General features: G+C 54.8%; 7 protein-coding genes across 7 annotated transcripts; 3 read left to right on the forward strand and 4 right to left on the reverse strand.

The window, feature by feature from the left end:
* Positions 1-697: 697 nt before the first annotated feature.
* On the reverse strand, positions 698-1,294 carry EsH8_V_000785 (uncharacterized protein; the record flags this gene model as incomplete). Its single annotated transcript, XM_083273301.1, has 1 exon — positions 698-1,294. One exon carries the CDS (start codon positions 1,292-1,294, stop codon positions 698-700), a length of 597 nt encoding a protein of 198 aa, XP_083126016.1.
* A 2,683-nt stretch (positions 1,295-3,977) lies between these two features.
* Positions 3,978-4,620, forward strand: EsH8_V_000786 (uncharacterized protein; the record flags this gene model as incomplete). The annotated part of the gene is made up of 2 exons (XM_083273302.1): positions 3,978-4,090; positions 4,158-4,620. The coding sequence occupies 2 exons, from the start codon at positions 3,978-3,980 to the stop codon at positions 4,618-4,620; spliced, it is 576 nt and encodes a 191-aa protein (XP_083126017.1).
* Positions 4,621-5,249: 629 nt separating this feature from the next.
* On the forward strand, positions 5,250-5,948 carry EsH8_V_000787 (rhomboid family intramembrane serine protease; the record flags this gene model as incomplete). The annotated part of the gene is made up of 1 exon (XM_083273303.1): positions 5,250-5,948. One exon carries the CDS (start codon positions 5,250-5,252, stop codon positions 5,946-5,948), a length of 699 nt encoding a protein of 232 aa, XP_083126018.1.
* A 315-nt stretch (positions 5,949-6,263) lies between these two features.
* EsH8_V_000788 (RTA1 like protein-domain-containing protein) lies at positions 6,264-7,577 on the reverse strand (the record flags this gene model as incomplete). Its single annotated transcript, XM_083273304.1, has 3 exons — positions 6,264-6,850; positions 6,908-7,055; positions 7,116-7,577. 3 exons carry the CDS (start codon positions 7,575-7,577, stop codon positions 6,264-6,266), a joined length of 1,197 nt encoding a protein of 398 aa, XP_083126019.1.
* Positions 7,578-9,402: 1,825 nt separating this feature from the next.
* Positions 9,403-10,546, forward strand: EsH8_V_000789 (triglyceride lipase; the record flags this gene model as incomplete). The annotated part of the gene is made up of 2 exons (XM_083273305.1): positions 9,403-9,460; positions 9,738-10,546. The coding sequence occupies 2 exons, from the start codon at positions 9,403-9,405 to the stop codon at positions 10,544-10,546; spliced, it is 867 nt and encodes a 288-aa protein (XP_083126020.1).
* A 1,984-nt stretch (positions 10,547-12,530) lies between these two features.
* Positions 12,531-14,174, reverse strand: EsH8_V_000790 (uncharacterized protein; the record flags this gene model as incomplete). The annotated part of the gene is made up of 1 exon (XM_083273306.1): positions 12,531-14,174. One exon carries the CDS (start codon positions 14,172-14,174, stop codon positions 12,531-12,533), a length of 1,644 nt encoding a protein of 547 aa, XP_083126021.1.
* A 1,336-nt stretch (positions 14,175-15,510) lies between these two features.
* EsH8_V_000791 (uncharacterized protein) lies at positions 15,511-16,179 on the reverse strand (the record flags this gene model as incomplete). Its single annotated transcript, XM_083273307.1, has 1 exon — positions 15,511-16,179. The coding sequence occupies one exon, from the start codon at positions 16,177-16,179 to the stop codon at positions 15,511-15,513; it is 669 nt and encodes a 222-aa protein (XP_083126022.1).
* Positions 16,180-23,379: the final 7,200 nt, after the last annotated feature.

The raw sequence follows: 23,379 nt of genomic DNA on the forward strand, positions 1-23,379 counted from the left end.
TTGGGTGGAGTCCCGGATACGGGAGAAGGGATGCCGTCCCGGATGCTAACAGCAGAGGAAACGGGATTCATCCGGCTGCTTTGCCGGGTATCCCCGGAATCCCCATGTTCTGCCGGCTTGGATGCTTTGTCTTCGTCGGCCATGATTGTAGATCTCTAATAAAGATAAAAGAATCCACAGATCAAGAGTATCTAGACGTTCTGAGAGAAACGATGACCAGAGGAGTGTGGCAAATAGTGATATCTTGAAACGGGACGAGGAAGAATATCAAAACTCTTCAGAGACTCAGCTTGCTGGACTGCTGCGATCATATCAATGCCTCGAGCCCATGGAGAACACACGTCCCATATTGGTCCATTTTCTTTTACAATATCTCGTCGACTGAACTGCGACGACGACGTTTGCAGCATACGATGGTGCAGGAAACACCCAAGGGAGCTCTAAATTTCAAAGGTCTTGGTGACCATGCGTATCTAGACAAAGAGGAGGGCGATACGACAGCATTTTGCCGACGGATTTCAAGAGGGATGCGGCGAAGAAAATAAAGACAGGGATATTAAACAATTGGAACATTGATCAATTTTTGGTACATGTTGGGTCCTAACAATGGAAACGCTTTTGAGCCCTCTCCTCTCATCTAGAAAAATTTGTCCGTGATCTCATTACACCAGCCGTCGTCTCGTTCTCTCTGTCATGCTCAGGGTGTCGGTAACCTATAGATGGACCGGCCCCGCACCGTCCTCAAGTCAGGCAGGCTGTCACGGCTGCCGACAACCTCGCCGTTGCCGTTTAGTACAAGGTAAATCTCGCCCGAGCTCTCGTCGGATCGTGCCCCGTCGTCGTTGCTGTAGCTATTGGGGATGCTCTCATCCTCGTCCCCAAACCGCACCGTCTTCCGCTTCTTCCCCGCCCTGTCGGCGTCACGCGACCGCCTCAACTTCTCGCCCCATTCATCTTGAAGCTTGATCATCTTGAGGCACTCCCCCGTCAGGCTCCGGATGTCCGTGCCGGAGAACCCGGCCCCTCTCGCGCTGGCGGCGCGAACGTAGGCGGCATGGGCGGCGCGCCAACGACCCCAGGCGCGCAGGACATGGCCGCGATAGAGGTGAGCGCGGGGCTCAAGGTCGAATCGGTGAAAGTGTAACGCTATGGCGAGGGCCTGGTCCGCGGAGTTGAGCGCCAAGTGGAGCGTCAAGATAGAAAGGGGTGTTTGGAGGAGGGCGCAGGTGCGGAGGAGATGGGCGTTGACGGCCTGGGCTACGGTAGCGATGTCGGATTGAGATAAATCGGTCATGGGGAACGGCCTTTGATTGATTGTATGGTTTGCCTACCGATTGGAAAATCGTTGTGTAGTCTTTGATGAAAACGGTTGAGTTTGACCGCGGCGACCGCGGGGGTGGCGTTGTGAGTGTCCTCCCTTTGCTTTTTCTGGAGGGTAAATTTTTCGGAGGGGAGAGAAGGCTCGAGTTTTGACACAAGGGAGAACCGAAATGGGTCACGAAATCCCGCGAAACACTCGTACAGAATTCCAGAGCTTGTTTGAAAATCAAGCCGACAAAGAGGTGGTCTCAGAGGTTGCAGCGTTGAGGTGGAAGCTCTGGCTCGAGGTTAGATTCACTCGAACAAAGAAATGGAATGTACTCTTCCGAGCCTTCTCAGCTTGAAATATCTGCCCAAGTACACAACGGTAATCGAGCCAAGAAACCAGCTCGAGAATGTGGAAGCTTCGATTCGGCAGCCGAGAGGCTCTCCGCTGCCAAGCGGAGAGAGGTGACGCAGGATGTGGAATCCACAAACGTGATGTTGTACCGATCATAGACTTCCGCATTCGTCAGGAATGCTGATTACCGCCAAGTTTAGCTAAAAGAACTGAATTTGAGGGATAGAAGAAAAACGGCGGAGCCTTGGAGTTGCGGCTGTATGCTCATATCGTACGGGCGTAATTTAGCTGATTCTCCAGCATGCGTGGTTCGATGCCCAACCGACGATGTACCACGAGAACCTTTCCCTCTCATCAAACTACGTAGTTCTAGAACATGTCGGCGTGCCCTGCAAGGATGGGATATTCCGCGTAACAAGCTGCGAATACATCTCAAGGGAGTGCCCGAACGCGGGGAACGGTGAGGAATGCACTCCTCGTTTTTGAGTCAGATCTTGCAGACCATACCTCTGTATACACTCCCGTGCGAACTTTAATGTGATTCGGAAAACAATTTCATCCGTACCTCAACAAAGCAATAAGCATTCTTCGGTATAAGCCGTGGGGCTGTACCTGGAGATCGTCCGAACGGTGGTATAATGCCAAACTCAATATATATGGACGAAAGCGTCAAGTAAAAAAAAAAATAAAAAAAAAGGGGGGGGTACAGACAAGATTTATTTATTTATTAAATAAGCGTGAGCTACAGCCAGTTTCACGTGTTGCAAAAAGGAAGGGACGGTGTCAGTTTATCACTCTTGTTGTCTTCACATGGATAACTCCAGGACAAAGATTTACTGAGAGCGGGAGGTCTCACCCGATGGTTTGGCCCATGAGACTTATGATGCCTCTCGTTCATGATGAAGGTGGAAGAAGCCTCCAGTATCACAGGCAAGAGCCAATTTATCCGAAGTGAGTCAGTGGCGAGCGTGAGAATCGTAGAAAGTTACGAAGTCAGCCAAGCAGGCAAGTTTCGCTCGTTACCTCTTATTTACGGAATATTGCACAAGTCTTGGACCAATTTGATTACTCGTACCTTTCCAGAAATGTATTAAACTTCTGGGTCCGGGGCAGAGGCGTGCAATCGTGGATCGGTGGCGTTGGTAGATTTCGCTGGGTTTCCCAGCCCGCCGAGCCACCCGCCGGGGTCTAGATCTAGCCGCTGCAAGCTTTGGATAGGAACAATCCGTCAGGAATTTTATGAAATCGATCGTTTATCATAGTTTGGCTTGTGATGTTTCGTTGACTTTAAGGTAGCTCGCAATTTCTTGACGTTTCCGTGTCCCACGTGGATGTTGCTTGCACAACGTTGACGCCCTTCAGCCATTCAAAACCAACCGCCGCCTTTCGGGCAATTGGCACAAACTCTTGACCTATTTCTTTCATGAACAGAAATCATTTGCAAGGTTTCGAAGCAGATTTCATCTGAAAATAGTAGTCTGACGGCTTCAATATGGCCACCCCTGCTGGATCCTTGTTATATCACCCCAATTCGGAAGGGCACCATATCTTCAATTTGAACCTGGCTCTGATCATCGTGTCGACGACTTTGATATCACTTCGACTATTTGTAAGGAAAGTCATAGTCAAGGCCTTGGGTTGGGATGATCTGATGGCTGTAGTGGCATGGGTAGGTCAAGATCGCCCCCTTGGAGCTACGCCCCTACTGACACAGCCTCTAGATGCTCTGTGTGACACTCTCCGCTCTTGAAATGAACACAACGCATTATGGAACTGGGGCGCAGATTGAGGATGTACCCCGGGAGACACTTCTTCAATTCCTCAAGGTGAACAAGTCCCCATGTTTCGCGGCTGGAACTAACAGACGATAAATAGAGGCTGTCCATCATGGAACTCGTGTACTTCCTCGCTTCAGGAGCCGTGCGACTAGCAATCATCGCATTTCTGCCGCGCCTAAGCACCAACAGTAAGGGTTGCCGAGCCTGGATAACAGAGGTTTGTACTGATGGCTGTTACCAGAGGGATATAGGTGGAGCATATATGCCCTGAGCGCCGTCGTGGTGATCATCAGCGTGACGGGCTTCTTCTTTGTGTTGACCGAGTGCTCGCGAATACCGTAAGAACCCCTGTTCTGGATATCCCGGGATTCTTGTTGACCGACTTTCCCAGCGATGTCTTCAACTACGGCGCCCCATGGCGGAAATGCAAAGACAAACGGGATGAGCAATCGATGATCTTTGCGTATGCCATCATTTGTATCTTGGTAGACTGTATGCTGGTGGCTCTTCCTCTTTGGGTAGTCTTGAGCTACGTCAAGATGGGCGTCAAGTCGATCCAGATTCTGCTCATCTTCTCGTTGGGCATCTTCGCCGTCGTCACCGGCATCGTACGGTTTGTCATCATTGTCACAACGGATTTCAACGTAAACACGTAAGTCTGCTGGTTGGCGGCGAGGGTTCTGCCGTGGTGTTCCATTGCGACAACTAACATGACACAGGACGTACAAGATGATTTCCTGCGCAGCATGGACCGATGCCGAGCTCCACGTCGGTTTCTGGGTCGGGTGCTTTCCAGCACTGCAGCCCTTGCTGCGGTACGCGTCATTTATGCTGGGACTACGCAACCAACTTGACACTACGATGGCCACAAACAAGAGAAGCACAGCCATCTCCACGGATGCTTCGAAAAGGAGAAGTGTTATCAACAGGTGGTCGCGTGGCTCGGTATACAACCAAAACGACAGTGTCGGGGCTAAACCAACGACGGGCAACGTTGAAGAACATGTCCAGGTTGGTGGTGGCCAATCCAAAGATGTTGAGATGGTTGATCTGGAGAAAGGTAATGATCATGGACACGTTGGCGAGCAGACGGATGTTCCGATCGAAGTCCAAGCCGGCGAGACGGGTCGAAGCACAGGAGAAGAAGAGAAAGAGAAAGAAGGCTACAAATCATGTTCATGATTGCAAAGTTGAGGGAAGGGGCGCTGGCGAGTTAGCGAGGTACAAGTAATGATCGAACACGGGGATGACCAGTTACTAGCCCAGACGATCCGTTGAGAGTGATCATACAAGAGTGGCCCTTTGGGAAGGTGTATACGGTGAGGTTCTGTTATGGCATATAAAGCACAGTGTCTGTCGGATAGGACAGGCACTGTCGCCAATGTTACGTGACCATAGGTACCTAGGTAGTCATAGTAGAACGACGTCCGACCCATGTACGTGGGACTCTTAGGACTCGCGCATATGCGGCCCGTGCATTGTGTCTACTTCACGCTTCATTTTTACGCCAGAACTTGAGAACTCCAGAATTTATCTTGATACCTAGACGGCTGGCATCTTTCACCATCCAAAAATTCTTGCCACTTGGCCAGACCTGCATTGCCTGAGCCCTGATACACGACCTTTCAACTACCTGGATGTGATTGTTCCAAAATTTGTCATCCTCGGAAACATATTTGAGATTCAATCTTGCATGGCATCCGTTCTCACGCTCTCAACTCCGCATTACAGTACCCAGTGGTCTCCCTCCCATTTTGTTATCTTGCCTACGCCCGCCAGTAAACCGCCAGGTCTATAATAATCGCATCAACATGGCATCTTTCTCGAGTTTCGGGTATCCTGCACGATTTAGTCCCAGCAATCTTGGGCCACTCTGGACCATCATCTTCTACGGCGTTCCCCTGACGAACGTCACCATCCATCTTGCATGGCTGGTTGCCCTCCACCCCATCTTCTCCTCACTCCCGCTCAACCGCCAGCGTCTTTCTGTTTTCTTACATCGATACTTTATGCTCAGCCCCAGCGATCCTCGCCTGCTTACCCTGCTCACCTCGGCCTTCAGTCACATCCAACCCTTGCACCTTTTCGTCAACATGTCTACGTACAAAACCTACGTCGAGTCATTCTATCTACTCGGCATCAACCCTCTTCGATTGATACTTCTAGCCCTCGGAAGCGGTCTCACTGCCAGTGCTTCTCATGTCTTCAATGCCCGGCGCCGGCGTGGGGCGACGAGCAATGCCGATAGGACGGCTGTCGGAGCAAGTGGTGTTCTGACCGGTCTTGGTACAGCGCTGGCGTGCATGTTTCCTACATTAAAGGTTCGCCTCTCTGGAACAAACCAGGTGCTGCCCTTGCGCACCGTCGTCCTAGGCATGTTTGCCGTGGACGCATACTGCCTCAGCACCGAGCGAGAAACGGGAGTAGGACACGCCGGTCACCTCGGAGGTGCACTATTCGGTTTGGCGTACTACCTGTGGAGGAAAGCTTCGGGTGCTTACACGCTATGAGGGTCTACGACGCGAGACGTGCCCCAGATAAACCTACAAACATGCACCGTCACCGATTCGGCCTATCCGCGTGTCACCAAGCTCCTCCCCGTCGATAGAATGACGCACAAAGACGATTGAGATTCAAACAGACTGAGATCAACTCTGACCACTCAAGTTATATACAGGAATGGAATATTCCGGTCCAACAGCAGAATATATCCGACCCAGAAAATGACAAACTCCGCGCTTACCACAAAAATGAGAGGCTGTACCTGTTGTACCTGTCACCAACCCACCTTGACATGTTCTTGGTTCGTGTCGATGTCGTGCACGCTACCACAATTCCTCACTATTCACCATTGGCTTCCCAGTCGACCTAGTGCTGTTGCGATTTGGATTCGCTGACTGCGGTTGCATCTTCCGGAAGGTCGGGCTAAGTTTATGTGTTGAAGCGATTGGGCTCAACTTATGTGTTGAAGCAATCGGGCTGGGGTACGTGACCGTCCTCTCGCCGGGGCTGCTGGCCACCTTGCTTGCCATCGTGGACTCCCGTAACGGAACCGGTCCGACTCCAACAGGGGATATCTTGCTGTCTGGGAACCGCGAAGCGGTGAAGCCCGGTTGACGGGGGCCTTTGTGTTCGTCCCACGGTGCCGTGGGTGACTGGAGAGGCGATGGGCCCTGGCGTCGTGACCGGAACGACCGAGAACGAAAGCGAGGGGAGGTCAGACCCCAAGCCCGGTCGAATGCCGCACCAGGATGATATATGCACAAGACTATGCACACCACGAGTGGCAGGGCGCCGCTGATGATCAGGGATGCAGCTTCCGATCGCGCAAGAGGGCTGGTGAGGCCCTCCCAAAACTCGATGAGACGATAGATGGAGTGTCCGATCAAAACCACGGCAACTGGGGGAATTGCTGGATAGAGATTTGTCAGACCGACGAGCAAAAGGTTTACAGAGCCTGCTCACTCACCCCTGATGAAGTTCCTGAAACGCGGTGTCTGGTACACGGCAATGTGCTTTGGGTCTGGGATCTTTTGGGTAAACCATAGATACAGACCCACGAAAAGCAACAATGCTAAGATCTGAACGCCCAGACCTGCAAGCAAAATGGATGTCGTCTGGAAACCTGATTAGCAATCGAGCATGACGGGCCGGCGGCAGGGGCGACGGGGCCATACCTGGACACCACCGAGGCCAGAGATGGCGGAGATGATTCCAACGACTTCCAAAGCAAGTACGAGAGCAAGGGCGAAGATGAGGGACAGGACAGCGACCCTTGGTCGGGTGAAGCCGATGCCAAGGCCGTACAATGCGACGACGTGTGGAAGGACCTGGCAGATGGCCGCTGCGATCAATGTTGGTCCCAAGATGATGCCGAGGAGCCAAAGAGAAAACGAGCTTTGGCTGGCGGTATTCTCTCGAAGCCTCACCCTTCCGGCGAACCCTAGGACCTCCAGAAGGAGACCCGCCGCTAGGGTCGACGCGAATAGAGGCGTCTTGAAACGATAGCCTTGGTAAATGGCCAGAGGCACTAGCAGCGCAAACGCTACCAGGAAGATGGCACTGCCAATTACCGAGGGCGAGTAGTAAGTAAAGCCCCCCGGAAAGGGGCATGTATGGTCTCCGCAGTCGCCTGTCATTGTGCTCTTGTTTCACTTGACAGGCGACAGTGGCTGTCGCTTCACCATCGGCTGGCTGGGCATGCCGGGAGAAGAGCGGGAAACGAAGGAGCGCATCGGGTGTGGGGGATATATACACGCGGCAGAGCACTGGTGAGTAAGTGATCAAGCATTCCGGCAGACTGGTTTGCATAACAGCGTAGGTCAAAATGATATGGACGCCTGTGGGTGGCAGGGCAGGCGTTGGAGAGCAGCGGTCCGGCGGGGATGGAGGTTCACGCAGGACAGGCCGGGGTCAATCCAAACGGGCACACCATCAGCTTCCGCGGTTCCATCCGTAATGGATACATCCACTTCGGAAGAGACGTTGTACCAACAAGAGCTTTCTTCAGTCAACCTCCAACCGGGCAGGCTCACCGTTGGCCTGCGACTAACAGCGCAACAATGACGCGACGGGAGGCTTAAAACAGCCATCTGGCACCACGGTTGGACGACGATAAGCAGACCGACCGAGGGCTTTTATTCTTCACAGAGACACAACTGCCGTGAAGAAAGAGGATCGAACTAGTCGACGCCTCCCAACGAGCAGGCAAGCAATCAAACAAGCAAGCAAGCAAACAAACAAACAGGCGGGTGTGGGTATGGGGGGTGGGTGCGAGGGGGCGAGGCCGTCCCAGCGGAACGGTTCGCCGGTGCAACTGTCGAATGTTTGCAGATCCGGACCCTCTTCAGCAGTGGCCTTGAACCAATCGCCTATGGACGGTTGGCGGTTTGCGGCCTGCTATCCACGGGCGGCGCAGATGAGGAGGTTACATTGGAGGGTCATTCAGTGAGCCCATGTTGGTCCACGATGGCCGGTGAGCAAGGGGGGCGCCCAATGGAAGAGGCAGCCGTTGCTTTCATCTGCCCTACAGCCTGGCCATGGAGGTGTCCTGCATGTTGGTTATCGACCAGTCCTTGATCACAGAGCTGCTACGCCGCACAGCACCTTGGACAGTTGGGGGCTGGGTAATCAGGACGTGGCCCCAAAAGCGGGGGAAGTTGCCGACGGGTGGATTTCATTTGCGAAGGCAGAACAACTTGGAGGGTGGGGGAGGAGGGCAGAGATTGAGCCAGAGCCTGGTTCTCCTGTCCTTTTTGCCTTTACTCGGAGTTGACCAACCGGAGCACAAGACGAGAAGATGGGGGAATGAGAGGGCAGATCGCGGACCTGGCGCACCCGATGATTTTCCCGTCCTGGCAGGTGCAGCGCAACAGCTGAGCGTGCGTGCACGCGCACCACACATCAAGCACTGCAGCTGCATGATGCGGCTGCCTTCACATCTGGACGAAATGAGCCCTGGAGTGAGGTTGGAGGGAGGGAACACTGATCAGGGCGTGATGCCGAGGAGAAAGAAAAGCGGCCCCCTTCGCCCACACTGACCTGGGCTCCCCTTCCCCCCTGGTCTGGGCCTCCCGCGCAGATCGCACACAGACCAAGGAAGTGAGAAGCTCTGGCCATGGGGCGGACTGTGCAAGCCATTCCGTCCACTAAGCCTAGCGCCCGCGGTGGCCGGCGGGGCCCTCGGCCGAACGACCCCCGATCGCACTAAGCTTCTCTCGTCGTGGCCCTGCGTGACGTCAAAAGCCGGGCGCTTAAACCACCTTGGCAACACCCTCGCAATGCGCGTTTCTTCCTTCGTTTCCGCAGCACTGCAGCGCCAGCCCACACCACTCCAGCCCTTAAAGAAGTCTTAGCAATCCGAGACAAACAAATCACACCTTGCCACTTCGCGACCCGGCGGAGAAAAGAGGGGAGAGAAACTTGCCTCCTCCATTGACGACCTCGTCAACCCTCTCCCATGCCATGAGCGCATGCCTGACGAGGTACCGCTCTTGCGCGCCCTCCTCCACCGGCATCGTTCGTGCGTCAACCGCGTCTCCTCGCTTGCTTCGCCCTCTGGCACCGCCCGCTAGGCGGCGTCTTTGTGCATCACCCTTGCGGTCGAACGACCACAGCGACCCGAGGTTCAGAGACCTAGGCAAGCAGATATCGGACGAGTATGCCGTGGTCAGAGAACACTATGGTGCCATAACCCCCTTCCGGTTCTTTCCCTCCTCGTCCTTCCCCTCCTACCCTTTTCGTCCACCAACACGACTGATCCACCCACACCCGCACACCCACGCCTAACACGCACACAGACAAACCAAAGAACCCCATCGTCCTCGCCCACGGCCTGATGGGCTTTGCCGAGCTCCGTTTCGGCTCCTACGTGCCGCCCATACACTACTGGCGCGGCATATCAGACTCGCTGGGCACCCTCGCCGGGCCGTCCAACATCATCACCACCTCCGTGCCGCCCTCGGGGTCCATCGAGGAGCGCGCGGCCAAGCTGGGCGCCGACATCGCTGCAAAGGCCGGCGGCCGAGCCGTGAACATCGTGGCGCACTCGATGGGCGGACTGGACGCCCGCTACATGATCTCCCACCTCAAGCCCCACAACGTCAAGGTCATGAGCCTCGTCACCGTGGCTACGCCGCACCGCGGCAGCGCCTTCGCCGACTACCTCATCAACGGCGAGGGCCCCATCAAGCTCGCGAACCTTTACGGCCTCATCGAGCGCGCTGGCCTCGGGACCAAGGCCTTTGACCAGCTGACGAGCAAGTACATGGACGGCGAGTTCAACCCCAAGACCCCCGACAGCGACGAGGTGCGGTATTTCAGCTACGGAGCCTGTACCAGCACCCCCCCGCTCCTCAGCCCGTTCCGGCAGAGCCATCGGATCTTGGAGGAGATGGAGGGCGCGAACGATGGGCTCGTCAGCGTCGCAAGCAGTCGGTGGGGCAAGTACCAGGGCACGCTGTTGGACGTGAGCCATCTTGACCTGATTAACTGGTCGAACCGCCTGAAGTGGACGCTGAGGAAGGTGTGGATGGGCCAGACGAGGACGTTCAACGCCGTTGCGTTCTATCTCGATATCGCGGACATGTTGGCCAAGGAGGGACTGTGAGCCGACATGGTGGGCGGGACGGGTTCACAACGTACGTGTGTGTGTGTGTGTGTGTGTGTATGTGTTTGTATGTACGAAAAAGAGGGCTCTACAGTTGCCCTACATGTTCTATAAGAATACCGATATAGAGACAACGGGAAAATCAGGCGTCACGGCTGGGGGCAGGCAAAATAGACAAGTCTACTCCGTTGAAAACATCCTTCTCGCGCAATGGCACCCAAGATGGTGAGGAGGGAAGAGTGAGGTGTCGGGGAGAGCGCCGCAAGTATCTACGTTGATGGGTTCTGTTACGGTACACCGCCCAGGGGAAAGGAAGGGGGAGGGGGTGGCATGAATAACCGGATCACATTATCTTGTTGGGCCATGTCGCCTAGCATCGCCGGATCCGGTTATGCGCATTCCACAAACAATCTGCCCAGAGAGGTTGGAAATCTGCGGCACACGCATAAACGCACACTCTCCAACAACAATGCCCCGACCAACCCACCGCACGCCCGCTTGCCTGTTCGCTCCATCACATTTTACCTCTCCCCCCCCGGGCGCCGCCGCCGCCGCCGCCGCACTGTTAGGGAAACGGGAGCGTGTTGGTCGTGGATACTCGTCCGGCATGATTGGCTGGGTACTTTTTTTTCTTCTTCTTTTGTCCCCCAACACGAACGGCAGGGCAGGGCAGGCAGGCAGCCGCGCATCCTTGGAAGAAGCATCCCTGAACCCTCCCCCCCCTCGAAGATTGGTGATCGCAAGCTTGTTTCTGGCCGGAACCCCGCCCGCTCCTCTTCCTCCTCCACCGCCCCCCCAGCCGATGCTTTTTGTTCCTCTTGTTGGAAGGGAAGGGATAGAGAAAATTGTGGAAACGAGGGGGGGGGGGGGGGGGGGTGCGCGCCCGCTCTCTCTTTCTAAACGATGTGGATTCTCGTGACAGGGGGGGTGGTGGTGGTGTTGGCGATTCCTAGTGTACGTTTTTTTTTTCCCCCGGTGTGGTCATCATACGAAGTTGGAAAGAAGGCGATGCGGGCGACCTTTTCCGGCCGTGAGGCGAGGGTTATGTAGAAATTTCCTAAATAATCAGCAGCAATTTTTGTTTATTTATTTAATTAATTAATTCCAGCTGCTGCTTGCACAGTTCCCCTGGAGGTGGGGGAAGGGGGTACAACTTACTGCCTTGCGGTTTGTGAATTCATTCATGATTGGGAACACATGGCTACGCTTAATGGAGTTCTCGTGCCCCCCCCCTCCCCTCTCTCTCCCGGTGCCGAAAAAATACCCATGTATTATCCGGAAAGGGGAGTGACTGTGTGTGTATGTTGGTGCATGTATATTGATGCATGATGTATGGTGGCAGGGGCGATATGCGGTTCTCTTCCTTCCCGATACCCCCAAGCACCACGATCCGCGGCAGTCGCGTCAAAGGCCATCTTGGGCTACACTTGCACCAAGACCCTCTCCCCCTCTGAATACCTAACCAACGATGAGTGGAACTGTGCCTGCTCTTCCCTGATCCAGGGCGTGGCCTAGCCAAGATGACCCTTCCCAAAGCTTCCGCCCGCCCCTTTTAATCACGTTCATTCAGGTTTTTCTTTGAGACTTCGAGACATCGGGCGAAGACGGTGAATGGGATAGATGTGATCATGCGATTGATTTGTGTGTGTGTGAGACGGCATCTCGTCAGAATGGAATCGTGGTATAGTAAAATAAATTAAATAAAACCGAACCACGGGACGTCGGCCACGACCCAACCCCGAGACACAGATCTATTCCCTTCTCTCTCGTCCTACTCCTCCTCCTCCTCCAACAGCGTTGCTGATGTTCGTTTCAGCTGGGTCATCTCTCGCCCAGCCTTGCCCGAGACGAACCATTGCCAGCATTACTCATTACATCCCATCCGATCCTTCGTTATCACGCCCTAACCCCCCTGCCCATGCGCTCATGAAAAGAAAACGATGAATTTTAAAGAAGGACCCCAAACTCCCCTTTTTGTCTCTGTCTAAGTCTTCTCTGGAATCTGACTGGGCGCGTTCTCGTTCGTAACGCCGCTGTACGCCGGCCTCGACTCCGGACCCGAGGCCCCCGTGGCCATGGCCTCGTCGTAACTCGGCGGGGCTTCGTCGAACGCTGCCGCACCGGGCGTGCCGATCTGAGGCGGGTACAGTGGGTCGTGCTGCGGCGGCTGCGATGGCGGCTGCTGCTGCGGCGCGTGAGGCTGATGAGGCCGTTGCTGTGTCGGCGTGATGGGCGCAGAATGCGTCGTCCGCGGAGGTAGTCGTGGCGGCACGCTGAGCGTCGCGGCGCCGGGGCGGTTCGCCTGCTGCGCCAGGGCTTCGAGGAGCTGCGGCGGAGGGGCGATGCCCGAGTAGATTTGAATCTTTGAGAAGTGCAGCGGGAGGAAGATGGACTGCGCCGCGGGGTTGTCCTTTGACGAGGCCAGGAACCCCCGCGAGGCGGGCGGCTTCCCCCAGCTGAGGCCCAGCTGGATGTCGAGCTCGTAGTGGCGCTGCAGGTTGCACGCTACGAAGCTGGGCGCGACCGTGTTGGGGAGCGGGATGTTGCGCCAGAGTTCGTCCGGTATGACCGACTCGGCCGTCAAGTCGTCCGAGGTCGGGTCGGTGAGGAGGGGGACGCTGAGGCCGGTCTGTGTGACAATGACCCATTTGCTGACCTCTGTGTTGAAGAGGTCATGACACCGCACGTGCGTCTTGCCGACGAGTTCAATCTGGACGGACGTAAGGTAGACCTGCTCGTGCGAGGGGATGAGCTTCTTGGCGATTAGCCGCAACGGGACTGGCTGGTTGCACGTCAAGATGGGGGGGTGCGGCAGACGCGCGGACAGCTCGATGGAGGGCGGTACCGCGTTTGCGTCGCTGGCAACCTCGTCTTTGCTGGACCCGAAGAGCGAGCTCTTTTTCTTCTGCAGGCTCTGGGATCGCGGCTTGAAGGTAAAGGGCCGTCGGGCGAAGGCCTCTTGCGACGTCTTGGGAGGTCGTGGAGGCTCGATGGGCATGAACTTGAAGCCGATCTGGTACCGCCAGTTCTCCTTCAGGAAGCCCGGCCGTTGGATCGTGACCTTGAGGTAGTAGCGAACCTCGGCTTGGCGGGGGAACCCGGTGAAGGACGGCGGCAAGGTTTTGGTAACGTGCTGGAGGAACAGCTGCTTGCTACCGTCCATGACCCTCGCCCCGCCGAGTCCGAAGGGGCCAATGCCCGCGCCGAAGCCTCCCAAGCCGCCGATTCCGCCGATCTTGGACATGGCCACCGGATCGCTGCAGGCGTTGTTGATGGGAAGCTTGAACTTGAAAGGGAACTCGTGCTGGCCGCCCTGGAGCATGTAGCTCTGGGAAAACGAGGAGCTCCCGCCGCCCAGGTCCTCCTCGTAGGTTGGGAAAACCTGGGCGACCCGGTAGAGGATCTTGTGGTTCTCGCTCGCGATGCTTCCCGGGCCTGCTCCGGGCCGCGGGTTTCGGTCATCGTAGCTCTGCGGCAAACCCAGGGCCGTCTTGGACTCGCCCTCGAGCTTGACGACGATGCCGCCGATCTGCTCCGGGCGGCTCAGGTGCAGCACGACGCGGCCGGCGACGGAGTCGAGGTTGGTGTAGAACTCGGGCGCATTGTCGAGAGCTATCCTGATCGACATGGTGTTCCGCTCCGCTCAGTCCACTCTTTTTGCTTGCGTGTTCCCCTTCCGTTTGATGCGGATATCGCGCCGTGTGGTCAATACCCAGTGTGTATACCTCTTTCCTTCAAGTTGGTGCCGGTCAAATGTCGACGGCAAACGGGCGCATTGGATGATGGAAAACAACGTCACTTCACTGCAACAAGCGTACCGCACTGTGCGAGCTTCAAGTTGTGAGGAGGGGCAGGTGGGGTAGAGTTTTTTCTCGCCGTGTTTGCGTAGCCAAGATGTGTGTGTGAGGGGAAGGTTCAATTCATTCAATTGTCCCTCGTCGAAATGAAAGGAGGGTCGCCGGAAGAGCAGGAGAGCCAAGGCCGCGTCGATATTGCGAGGCGGTCTAAAATCCGGTCTCTGTCTGTCTTGTGGGAAAAGAGAGAAAGGCGACGTAGACGCGTGGCTGAGCCTCCCTCCAAGCCTCGTCGTTGGAGCTGAGTGATGGCAATCAATGTATTAAATTTGTGGCCGAGCCGCTGTTTACAGCACAAGGATCCAAGCTACCCTCCCTGAAAAGAAACCCCGATCAAGGCAACGTAAGGTACGGTAGGCAGATACACGGCAAGGAATGCGCGGCAAGTCAGGTTATCCCGCAATGCGAAGTATGGAAGCGAAGTGTGTGGTACGTATGCGTCAGGTGAAGCTCCGGCAGGGTTGATGTCATTGCGCCTCAGTCCAATCATCAGTCGCCCCGTTGGTGTACTTCACGACATACCAGACCTCACCATGCCGGCACAGCCGACGTCGGTCGCACCTTAAATAGACGCCCATGCCAAGACACGAGTTTTCGCCTTGGATTATACCTTCCGCCACTTGAACTTCATCAGATGAAAAAGACACATTCGCTGAAAAGCCTCGTCCGCATTTTAAGACTAACACAGCTCTTTCGTGATTCGCCCGTCCCTCGGTGACAGGACAACCACTTGATATTAAGACATTGTTGGCTGCACATGATTTGATTCCTTTTTTTTTTTTTTTTTTAAATTTGAAGAAAAAAAAAGGGCCAGTTCCTCATAGTAGTCCTGGCCATCCAAGCGTAAAAGCAAGAGCCCGGCCTCTCCCCAGTATCCTCCACAATTCAATGCCACGATTCAGATAGGATCTAAAGCAGTCGCGGGTGCTTTCTGTCCTGTCGCGCATTCCCAGAAACGCCCAGACGTTGCAGATGGTATCATTCCGGCATCCCAATGCCCAAGCAAAAGCAAACTCCCCAAAACCAAGGAATATCGCAAACGCCCCCTCTCCATGTGTCGGTGGCTTGGCTCCAAACCCATCCTCCTGATCGGTCTTATTGTAATATTGCTTAGTCCAGTTCAATAACCTCAACAGTGCTTGCCACTTCTGGTGCCGACGGTCGTGTCTTGGCCCGCTTGGCTGGCGGCGGGCCATCGGCTTCCATGTCTTCGTCATCTTCGTCGTCCACCTCCTCCTCTACTTTGGGTCTCCACGTTCCGTTAGCCGCCACGTAAATCGTCTTGGTGTGAAGTTTTCCGTCCATCTCAAGCTTCGCCCGAACTTCCGCCATGAAGTTATCCGTCCGAAGGCTGTAAGGCCGAGCGTCTCCATCACAGAGAGGGCATTTCCACTTGTCTACCAATGAAGGCTCCGGCCCTGCATTACGCCCACGACTACAGGTAGAGCAATCATCGCCAGACCCATGAACGGTGCATCTGGGTTTAGCTGGCCGTGTCTGCAGCCAATTGACGAGATCGAAGCATTCCATGTGCGTACACGTGGCACCCCGTGCCGGAATCTTGAATATGGTGGCACTGAACGGGTCGGCCAGATCAACACTGAGATCGTTGTCCACCACGGCAATTTCATCGTCCCCGTCCACCGGAAGAGGTTTCAGCCGGTTCTGGATGGCCTTCTTGGTTGATTCGGCTGATATGATGCCCTGCTGTAAAACCATGTGGAGAACGGTTTCGTGGCTCAGTGTTTCAACTACTTCAACGGCCGTGAAGTAGATCATATTTGGCCTCTGCGACCGTGGGTGGGGGGTGATGGCAACCGATATGTCATTCGTGCCCCGGTAAAGGTACGGAGTGAGCTCCACAGGTTGGTGCTGTCCATTGTGCTGCTTGCGACGGATTTTCATGACTTGGCCATTGACCATAATGGAAATATGTTCAGGCCAACAAGTCTGTGCCACTACCCAAGTTGATTCCGGGACTTTGGCCGGCTCCATCAGATTCGCTGGCAACTCACAAAGGCGAAGGCGGTATCGAAGGGATCCGTTGAAATACTCTGACATGGGAACACGATCTCCTGCCGAAAACCGACTCGGGCAAAGCTTGTCAAAGTTTTCATCAGGAACGACAAAGACAAGGCGGTGCAATGCCTGGGCAGCCGGCGTTGCGACAGGGCCGACCGCGAGACTTTTGATAGATTGGTAATACCTTTCTGACGTCGCTAGTGAATTCGCCCTAGGAAGGTCTTGCGGCACTCGTCTAGGACTCCGCATGTCAACTTGGTGAAGTGCTATAGCCAGGGCTTTTGGTTCCCAAGCTGTGTGAGGCATCTGATCCAAGGAAACATGCATGTGAGGTTGGCGGAAAAGGTTACCTCTCAGCCTTTCCGAAGCATCCCGGCTGGCTTTTCTTTGCTGAGCGACGGGTGGTCTTGGGCTCTGTGTGCTCGGAATTCCTGGCATGTTTGGACTAAACATCTGGAGGGCAACGTTCCGTAAAAACTGCCGCGCATGGTGGATTTGTGGCGACACCATATTTGTGGCCTGTGTTTGCGCAATAGCCTGAGCCTGGCGCATGTGGCCTGTGTTTGATGGCTGCTGAAACCCCTGAAGTTGGACGGGCCGAGGCTGTAGAGGATGTGAATGCTGTAAATCTCCACCGTGAGGACGAACAGGACGCAGTGTACCATGCGCCTGGCCTGGTGAACTCTGGGTTGCAATGGCCCGAATGGGCGAGGTGACGGTTGGCATAGAAACTGAGAGCCCCCCAAGAGGCGCCTGCAAAACTGGTGATGCCTGTCCCGGGTGCTGTGGTACTCTGGCTCCATGCGGTAGCTGTACATTGGCGTAGTGAGGTGAACCTGCCGGAGTCAAAGGCTGGTTCAGATGGCCCACCATCTGTGGCATACGTGTTGAGCCTTGTTGCATGGGCAAGTGCGTACCGCCGTTCAAAGACATGGCGTTGTGGCTACGCAGCATCAATTGTGGTGGGATATGTGCATTATTGCTTGAGGAAGCGGGGTGATGTTGAGAGTTTGGAGCATGGCACATGTCAAATCCTGGACTAGGAGAGTTCGTGTTCATGGATGGTGCCATAGTTTGCGCAGCAGAGAAGCTAGCAGAATGCCCCCTTGGTTGATCCACCGTCTGCTGTCGCTGGATGAATGTCGATCTAGGCATGGCTGATGGTGGTGGTGGTCGTTGTGAGCCAGCTGGAGACTGGAGTTGCTGTTGAAAACTCTGGATTACCAGTTGCTGGTAGCGCGATATTAACTCATGCCTTAATATCCTCTGTTCCTCCTCAGGCAACCTAAAATGATCGTTACGGGCATCTTGTTGGAATAGTGCATGCATTTCATCAGCGATGGCGCCGTCCGGGACCCCTATGTGCCTCCTGGTGACGGTAAAAAAAATCGATTCCAGAACGGACGATCGGAGCTTGAGCTGGAAGCGTAATTCATCTGCCAGAATAGGGTAGCCTCTGCCCTGTTGAGGTCTCATGCTCGGGATCAAAATCCTATTCCACTGCTCGTGGAGGTTGTTGAGAAAAACAGAAACGTCTCTGGTGTGGTTGCGGTAGAACTCCGAACCCCATAATCCAGAAGCAGCCGTGATTGGGAAGTTTGCGAAGAAAAGAATTTGGTGCTGTGCCATGTTGTCGTTTCTTCTGAGAGTATTTTGTACTACGTTCAATGCGCTCTCCGCCACAGATGGGGCAAGACCGAGTAGGTGGTATGCAGCTTCCCTGTCAACAGACCACATACAAAGAATTTGGTGCAGCACAATAAAGAAGTAATCGCGTGCGTTGATGGCGTCTCTGAGAAGTTGGTATCTGGGTGAAGTGGTGCCATCGGCTGGAAGGTTTGCGAAACCACCGCAATGGCGGATGTACTTCTCCAAGCTTTCAGACATCACTCTCGGACGGAAACTCTCCTCCAGGTGGTTGCCAGCCACAGCGTGGTCGGCAGTATGGCGTCTTTCGTCATGTCCTTGGATTGAAGGCCGCGATGTGATACTGTGACTAGAGGGAGCTGGTTGTGGACTTGAGGACGTGCCGGTTCCAGGTACCGGGGGATTGATGAGTCTCACCACACGAGGCGAAGTTTCGGTTTGGCCGGGCTGCGGTTCAGGAAACCTCAAGCATCCTGAGCCTGGAGCAGCCTGTGGGTCAATGTCCTGGGTAACTGGGTCTGGGTTTGATGGTCCACCTTGGAGAGATGGCGGGGTTGCAAAGAGTGAAGGACGCTCGCCAGGCTCGGAAAGAGCGAACCTCGATGCAGAGTGGTTATCTGTTGTCGATAAAGCCTGGCGGCCCAAATCTGCAGAAGCAATCCCGGAGTTAAGTTCCGAGATGACTTGAGGACAGGCCTTGGCAGGTTGGTCATGGGTGGGGGCTCCGCCAGAAGGGGCCGCTGTGTTAGTTGAGCAACTGACCGAACGGTTGTGGTCCAATTCAGGGCTTTGTATCTCGGATTCTCGAGTTTGATGATGGCTCTGATTAGAGGTGCCTGTAGGTGGACTGGGTTGGTCAGTCGGAGTTGGAGACGGAAGAGCAGCTGCGCAATCACTGCGAGAGGAATATGTTAGAAATAAGTGTGGCGTCGTGTACGAAGGCAAGAAACAGCTTCGGGGAATGAAATGGGTAGGGAAAATACAGTGTCTTATGGCTGAGCTCAGGTAAAGCTGCAGGCTTGCCTTGCGAGCCGTCGGCTTGTCTCGCAGTGGACGTGGTGACACTCCCGGGAGTCACGCGGGCCACATCCGAGTTGTTGTTTGACGAAGAAGGTCTCTGGGACCGCGATGGGAGGTTTCCTGGCTGGCCATGTCCGCCTTGGTGATCGCTCGGCATTGGTGCTGGATTGCGACGGGGGCCGGAAGAAGCTTGAGGCTGTTGCGCGGTCATCCATGACGGCTGACGGCGGTTCCCCAACAAGAAGTTGAGGGTCTGATTCGAGGCAGCGACCTGCGCACCTGACACGAAGCCTCCGACTGAATCTTGCTGAGCCCCGTGAGGCGACATATTGGGTTTATGCGATGGTTTCCGGGTTTTGCGGCGGCGGCGCGGCTGGGGCGAACGAGAATCTTTGGCGAGACTGAACGAGTCCATTTTGATTAGCATGGTGATGATGTGTTAAGATACGAAAGGCCAGGCGCACCATGAGGATGAGGTCCCAATTAGTTATAAAGGGCTAGGCCTGCCAGGAGGTGTCGAAGGTAGAGTTCGGTATGGTATGGTACGGAGGGGAGGGTAGTTTCGACGGGAGTATAGTCTGTTGCAGCGTGGTTGGAAGGAGAAGCCGATAATGGGCTTCAATCCGCCTGCCTTTTCTTCCACTGTGATCGGTACGTTGATGCCGTTTCCCGGGAGAGCAACCGCGAGTGGCAGACAGCTGGGCGTCGTCTCGGGAAGGCGCTGCTCGAATAGGTAGTGAGGCAAGTTCCGGGAATCGTTACACTGTGAGGTGAGGTATCCAACAAGCCACAAGCCGAGGGTGTCGCATGCCTCTTGCAGCAGCTTCCGTTTGCCTAATGCGCGAGAGGAGATATTGTCAACGGCGGACCGAGGGCGACGGCGGGATGGCCAGCAAATGTGGACGAGGTTCGAAGGGAACCCAAGGGTCGACGTTCCGGCCTGAGAAAGGGTTCGACGAAGCTGTCGAGCTCGAAGCGAAGGAGAGAACTTGACTATAGCAGGGGACGTGCACAAAGGATGACAACCCACGAAGAAAGAGCACTGGAATAATTTAGGGTGGGGTGGAAGAGATGCTTGCCAGGCCAAGACTGGAGCCAGAATATCCAACGACTGGGGGGCCTTGGCGGCCTATGGATAAGAGCTAGCCCTTGATGGCCTAGCGCAAAGCGGACGCCATCGCGTGATCCCTATATGGGATTAGCGTAGCCTCTTACTTCTGGGATGGCAAGCGGATGGTGGAGTCGTGCTCAGACGATCGATGCGGAATTGAAGTGAATCTGCGAAGACGGCCTTTTTTCTTCCAAACTACACTTTGCTTTTTCGCTTTGCATTTGCATCAGTCGTGGCTAACCCAAGACGAACGGATGCCTGCACTCAGCTGTTTGCGCTGGCGGCGTGCCATTGGAAGGGGACGCTCCTGGTAGACTGCAGATGGCAAACATGCCGAATTCAGGCAGAGAAGAAACCCGGTTGGGGTTGGGGTTTGTAGGAATTCAATCAGTTCGATGCCTCTCAATCAGATGGCCGGCAACTGCCCCCCCCCCCCAACGAGCAACCAACCAACCTATAACCCTCCTGGCCTTTAGGTACCTAGCTCCAACAGCTATGCGGCTGCCTGCCTTGTCATTTCGCCAGAACTTGTCCGCCTGTACATACCTATTCCACGTCACAAATGACAGATGGAAGGCTGTTGGATCGAATCTTTCCACGCTGTAGCAGCAGGTTGCCAACAAAATATCACAGTCCGGTCTACCCCCTTGCAGTGTTCCCTGATGAGGCTCCCAGGTTGGCTTATCCCGCCCATGCCCGACATTGATCGTTAATGGCTTGGTTCTCTGTTGACAATGGTTTCGCGGGGGACAAAAGGTAACAATGAGGGCATCCCTTTGTTGTGTTCGCCTTGGGATGCGGCGTTTTAACACCCATGCCTTTTGATTGTAGTCCTTTTATTCAAGTATTCCCTCGGCAAGTCGGGATACAGATCCGTGGTACGATTCGATATGGCTCTCTCCTCCATGCCGCTAGGTACTGTTGCCCACGGAATCGAGAACCAAAGCTCTGGATCGGGATACCGAGTAACGGCGGCGCTGTGTATAATACCAACCACGTCAAATCGGCCGTCCTTGTTTCTATCGTCATGTATGGGGGTTTTTCGGAGTCGGCGAAATACGTCGTGGCAGAGCGGCAGGTTGCAGAAAAACAAAACAGCACGGAAAAATATGAACTGAAAAATGACGGGTAGATAGTTATCAGGAAATGCCGGCCCAACCATGCTCGATTATCAATATTCAAGCCGGAGACCTGTCTTGTTTGTAGTAACACCTCCGTTCCGTTGGCCCCCTTTACAGTTTCCCGCAAGTTGCTAATTCTGGGGGTGGTTAGCGGATGTGGATGGATTAGCTAAGACAGACGAGCAGGTAGGCACGTACATACCTAGGTACCTAGGCACATTGCATTGTGAGTTGGAATGTAAGTTCCTCAGATGGCCAACACGTGAGTTTGAATCTCCCGGCGTGCCCTGGCCTGTCAATTTCGCCAGTTGGTCGTGATTCGAGCAGGACGCGCCCAGGAGCAAAAAGCAAGCAGATTAGATGCGTTGGCGAGGCCAGCATCACCCTGCACTCTTTCAATAACCGACATGCATGGCTAAATTAATTGGTGCGTTTGGACTGCGTACAATACGTAGTACCCAGCTTTTTTCCAAAGTGCTCCGCTCCGGGTGACCCTTGCTGCACCGGGGGAACTAGCCGGTGCAAGATGCGATCCACGTTCTGGTTGCTCCTGGCCTTGCGGTGCGTGTTCAGTCTTGTCTTGTCCTGAGCCATGGGCAAAACTGCTAACGGCACAGGGTCACAGGAGTGCCGGCGAGCTTGCCTTTTTGGGGTTTGAAGGGATGCGTGATCACGGCTGTGAGCGTCCGTTCGGTTGTCTACGCAATGGATGGGCCAGAAATCCAAGCACATCCTAGCGACGGGGGGAAACGGTGGATTCGTCAGCGCGGCATGACGGACGCGATGTTGTGTTCGAGCGTCCTGCGTTGGGTATCATGGATATGAGGGGGTTACATCCTCCTCATCCTCAGTACATAGCTTAGTTATCATGGGTGATGATGGCGTTGGGGGCGGAAACACCAAACTGGAGGACGAAACGAAACGAAGCAGGTCTTGTCCGTGCTTGGCCAGGGCTCCTTGTGTATCTGCCTTCCCTTGGTGAGTTTCCTGGCCGATTCTGCATCTCGAGGTGCCTCGGGAAATGGGATTGATGTCGGGCCGTGGGGAACGTGTTCTTTGCTGTAGAGGAGATCATTCGCCAGCTGCACCTTGTAGCAACGAACTCTATTGGCAACTCCCATGGCTCCGAGTATCAGCAGCAGCAGGAGCAGAGCTACAACGGCTGCAGCGACAGTCCACATGCATGTCCATTCGCAGCGCACACCTTGGGCCCGATATTACGCCTTCTAAAGGGACCTACCCAACTGGGAATAGAATTGGCCGGGTCCAACCTTCACCTTCCTCTACATGCACTTGGTACGGATACCTTCCTACCACCTCATACCCTTCCTTAGGTTTAGTTTACGCTAGCTTGTTCGCCTTGCCGTGGTCTGTCCTCTCTCCTACTCGCTCGCGCGCTCTCCCCCTCTCTGTCTACTAGGTATCTTTGTCTATCAATCTTGAACGGCCCGAGGAGGAATTCGTCGGCCTCCACCTGCTTTAGCTCAAGACGCCTCTTCCGGGCATCTTTGTATGTCTTACAGCTCTTGTGGGCTTACCAATTCGAGGTGTTGTTGCTTTATTCTCACATCCTCATCTTCCAATTTTTTTCCTTCTCATCATTTTTTATGGCCTCAAACCTGTGTGCAATACACCTTCAACTGCTTGCCCAGCTGCGTCACCAAGGAAAAGCGCCACCACCTGTCTGTCTGCATCATCGTACGTGAATACATACCCTTTCCTCCCCAACACGTGTAGCAAAACAATTCCCCAACCAAATCCCGCCCGGTCGGCATCAGTTCCTCAGCGAGCACGCGCACTGAGCTTGGTCTGATCCCTACTGGAACAGAAACAGGAACCGTCCACGGACGTTGCCGTCCCTTGCGCATCGTCGGTTTTGTCACACGGCCCCCTATCAACAGCCCCTTCCTTATTTGGGCTTCTTCCATTCCTTCTATTCCCTCAGGGTACCTATCCTTGGGTCTCCAGCTCCATCTGCGTTTCTAGTGCACCTTGATCATCGCCTGCCCCCTCCTCCTCCGTCCCAACTCGAAACCTAAGCTTGCGGTCCTGGTCCTT

Source organism: Colletotrichum jinshuiense, chromosome 5 (assembly GCF_051148585.1).
Source record: "Colletotrichum jinshuiense chromosome 5, complete sequence".
NCBI lineage: Eukaryota > Fungi > Ascomycota > Sordariomycetes > Glomerellales > Glomerellaceae > Colletotrichum > Colletotrichum jinshuiense.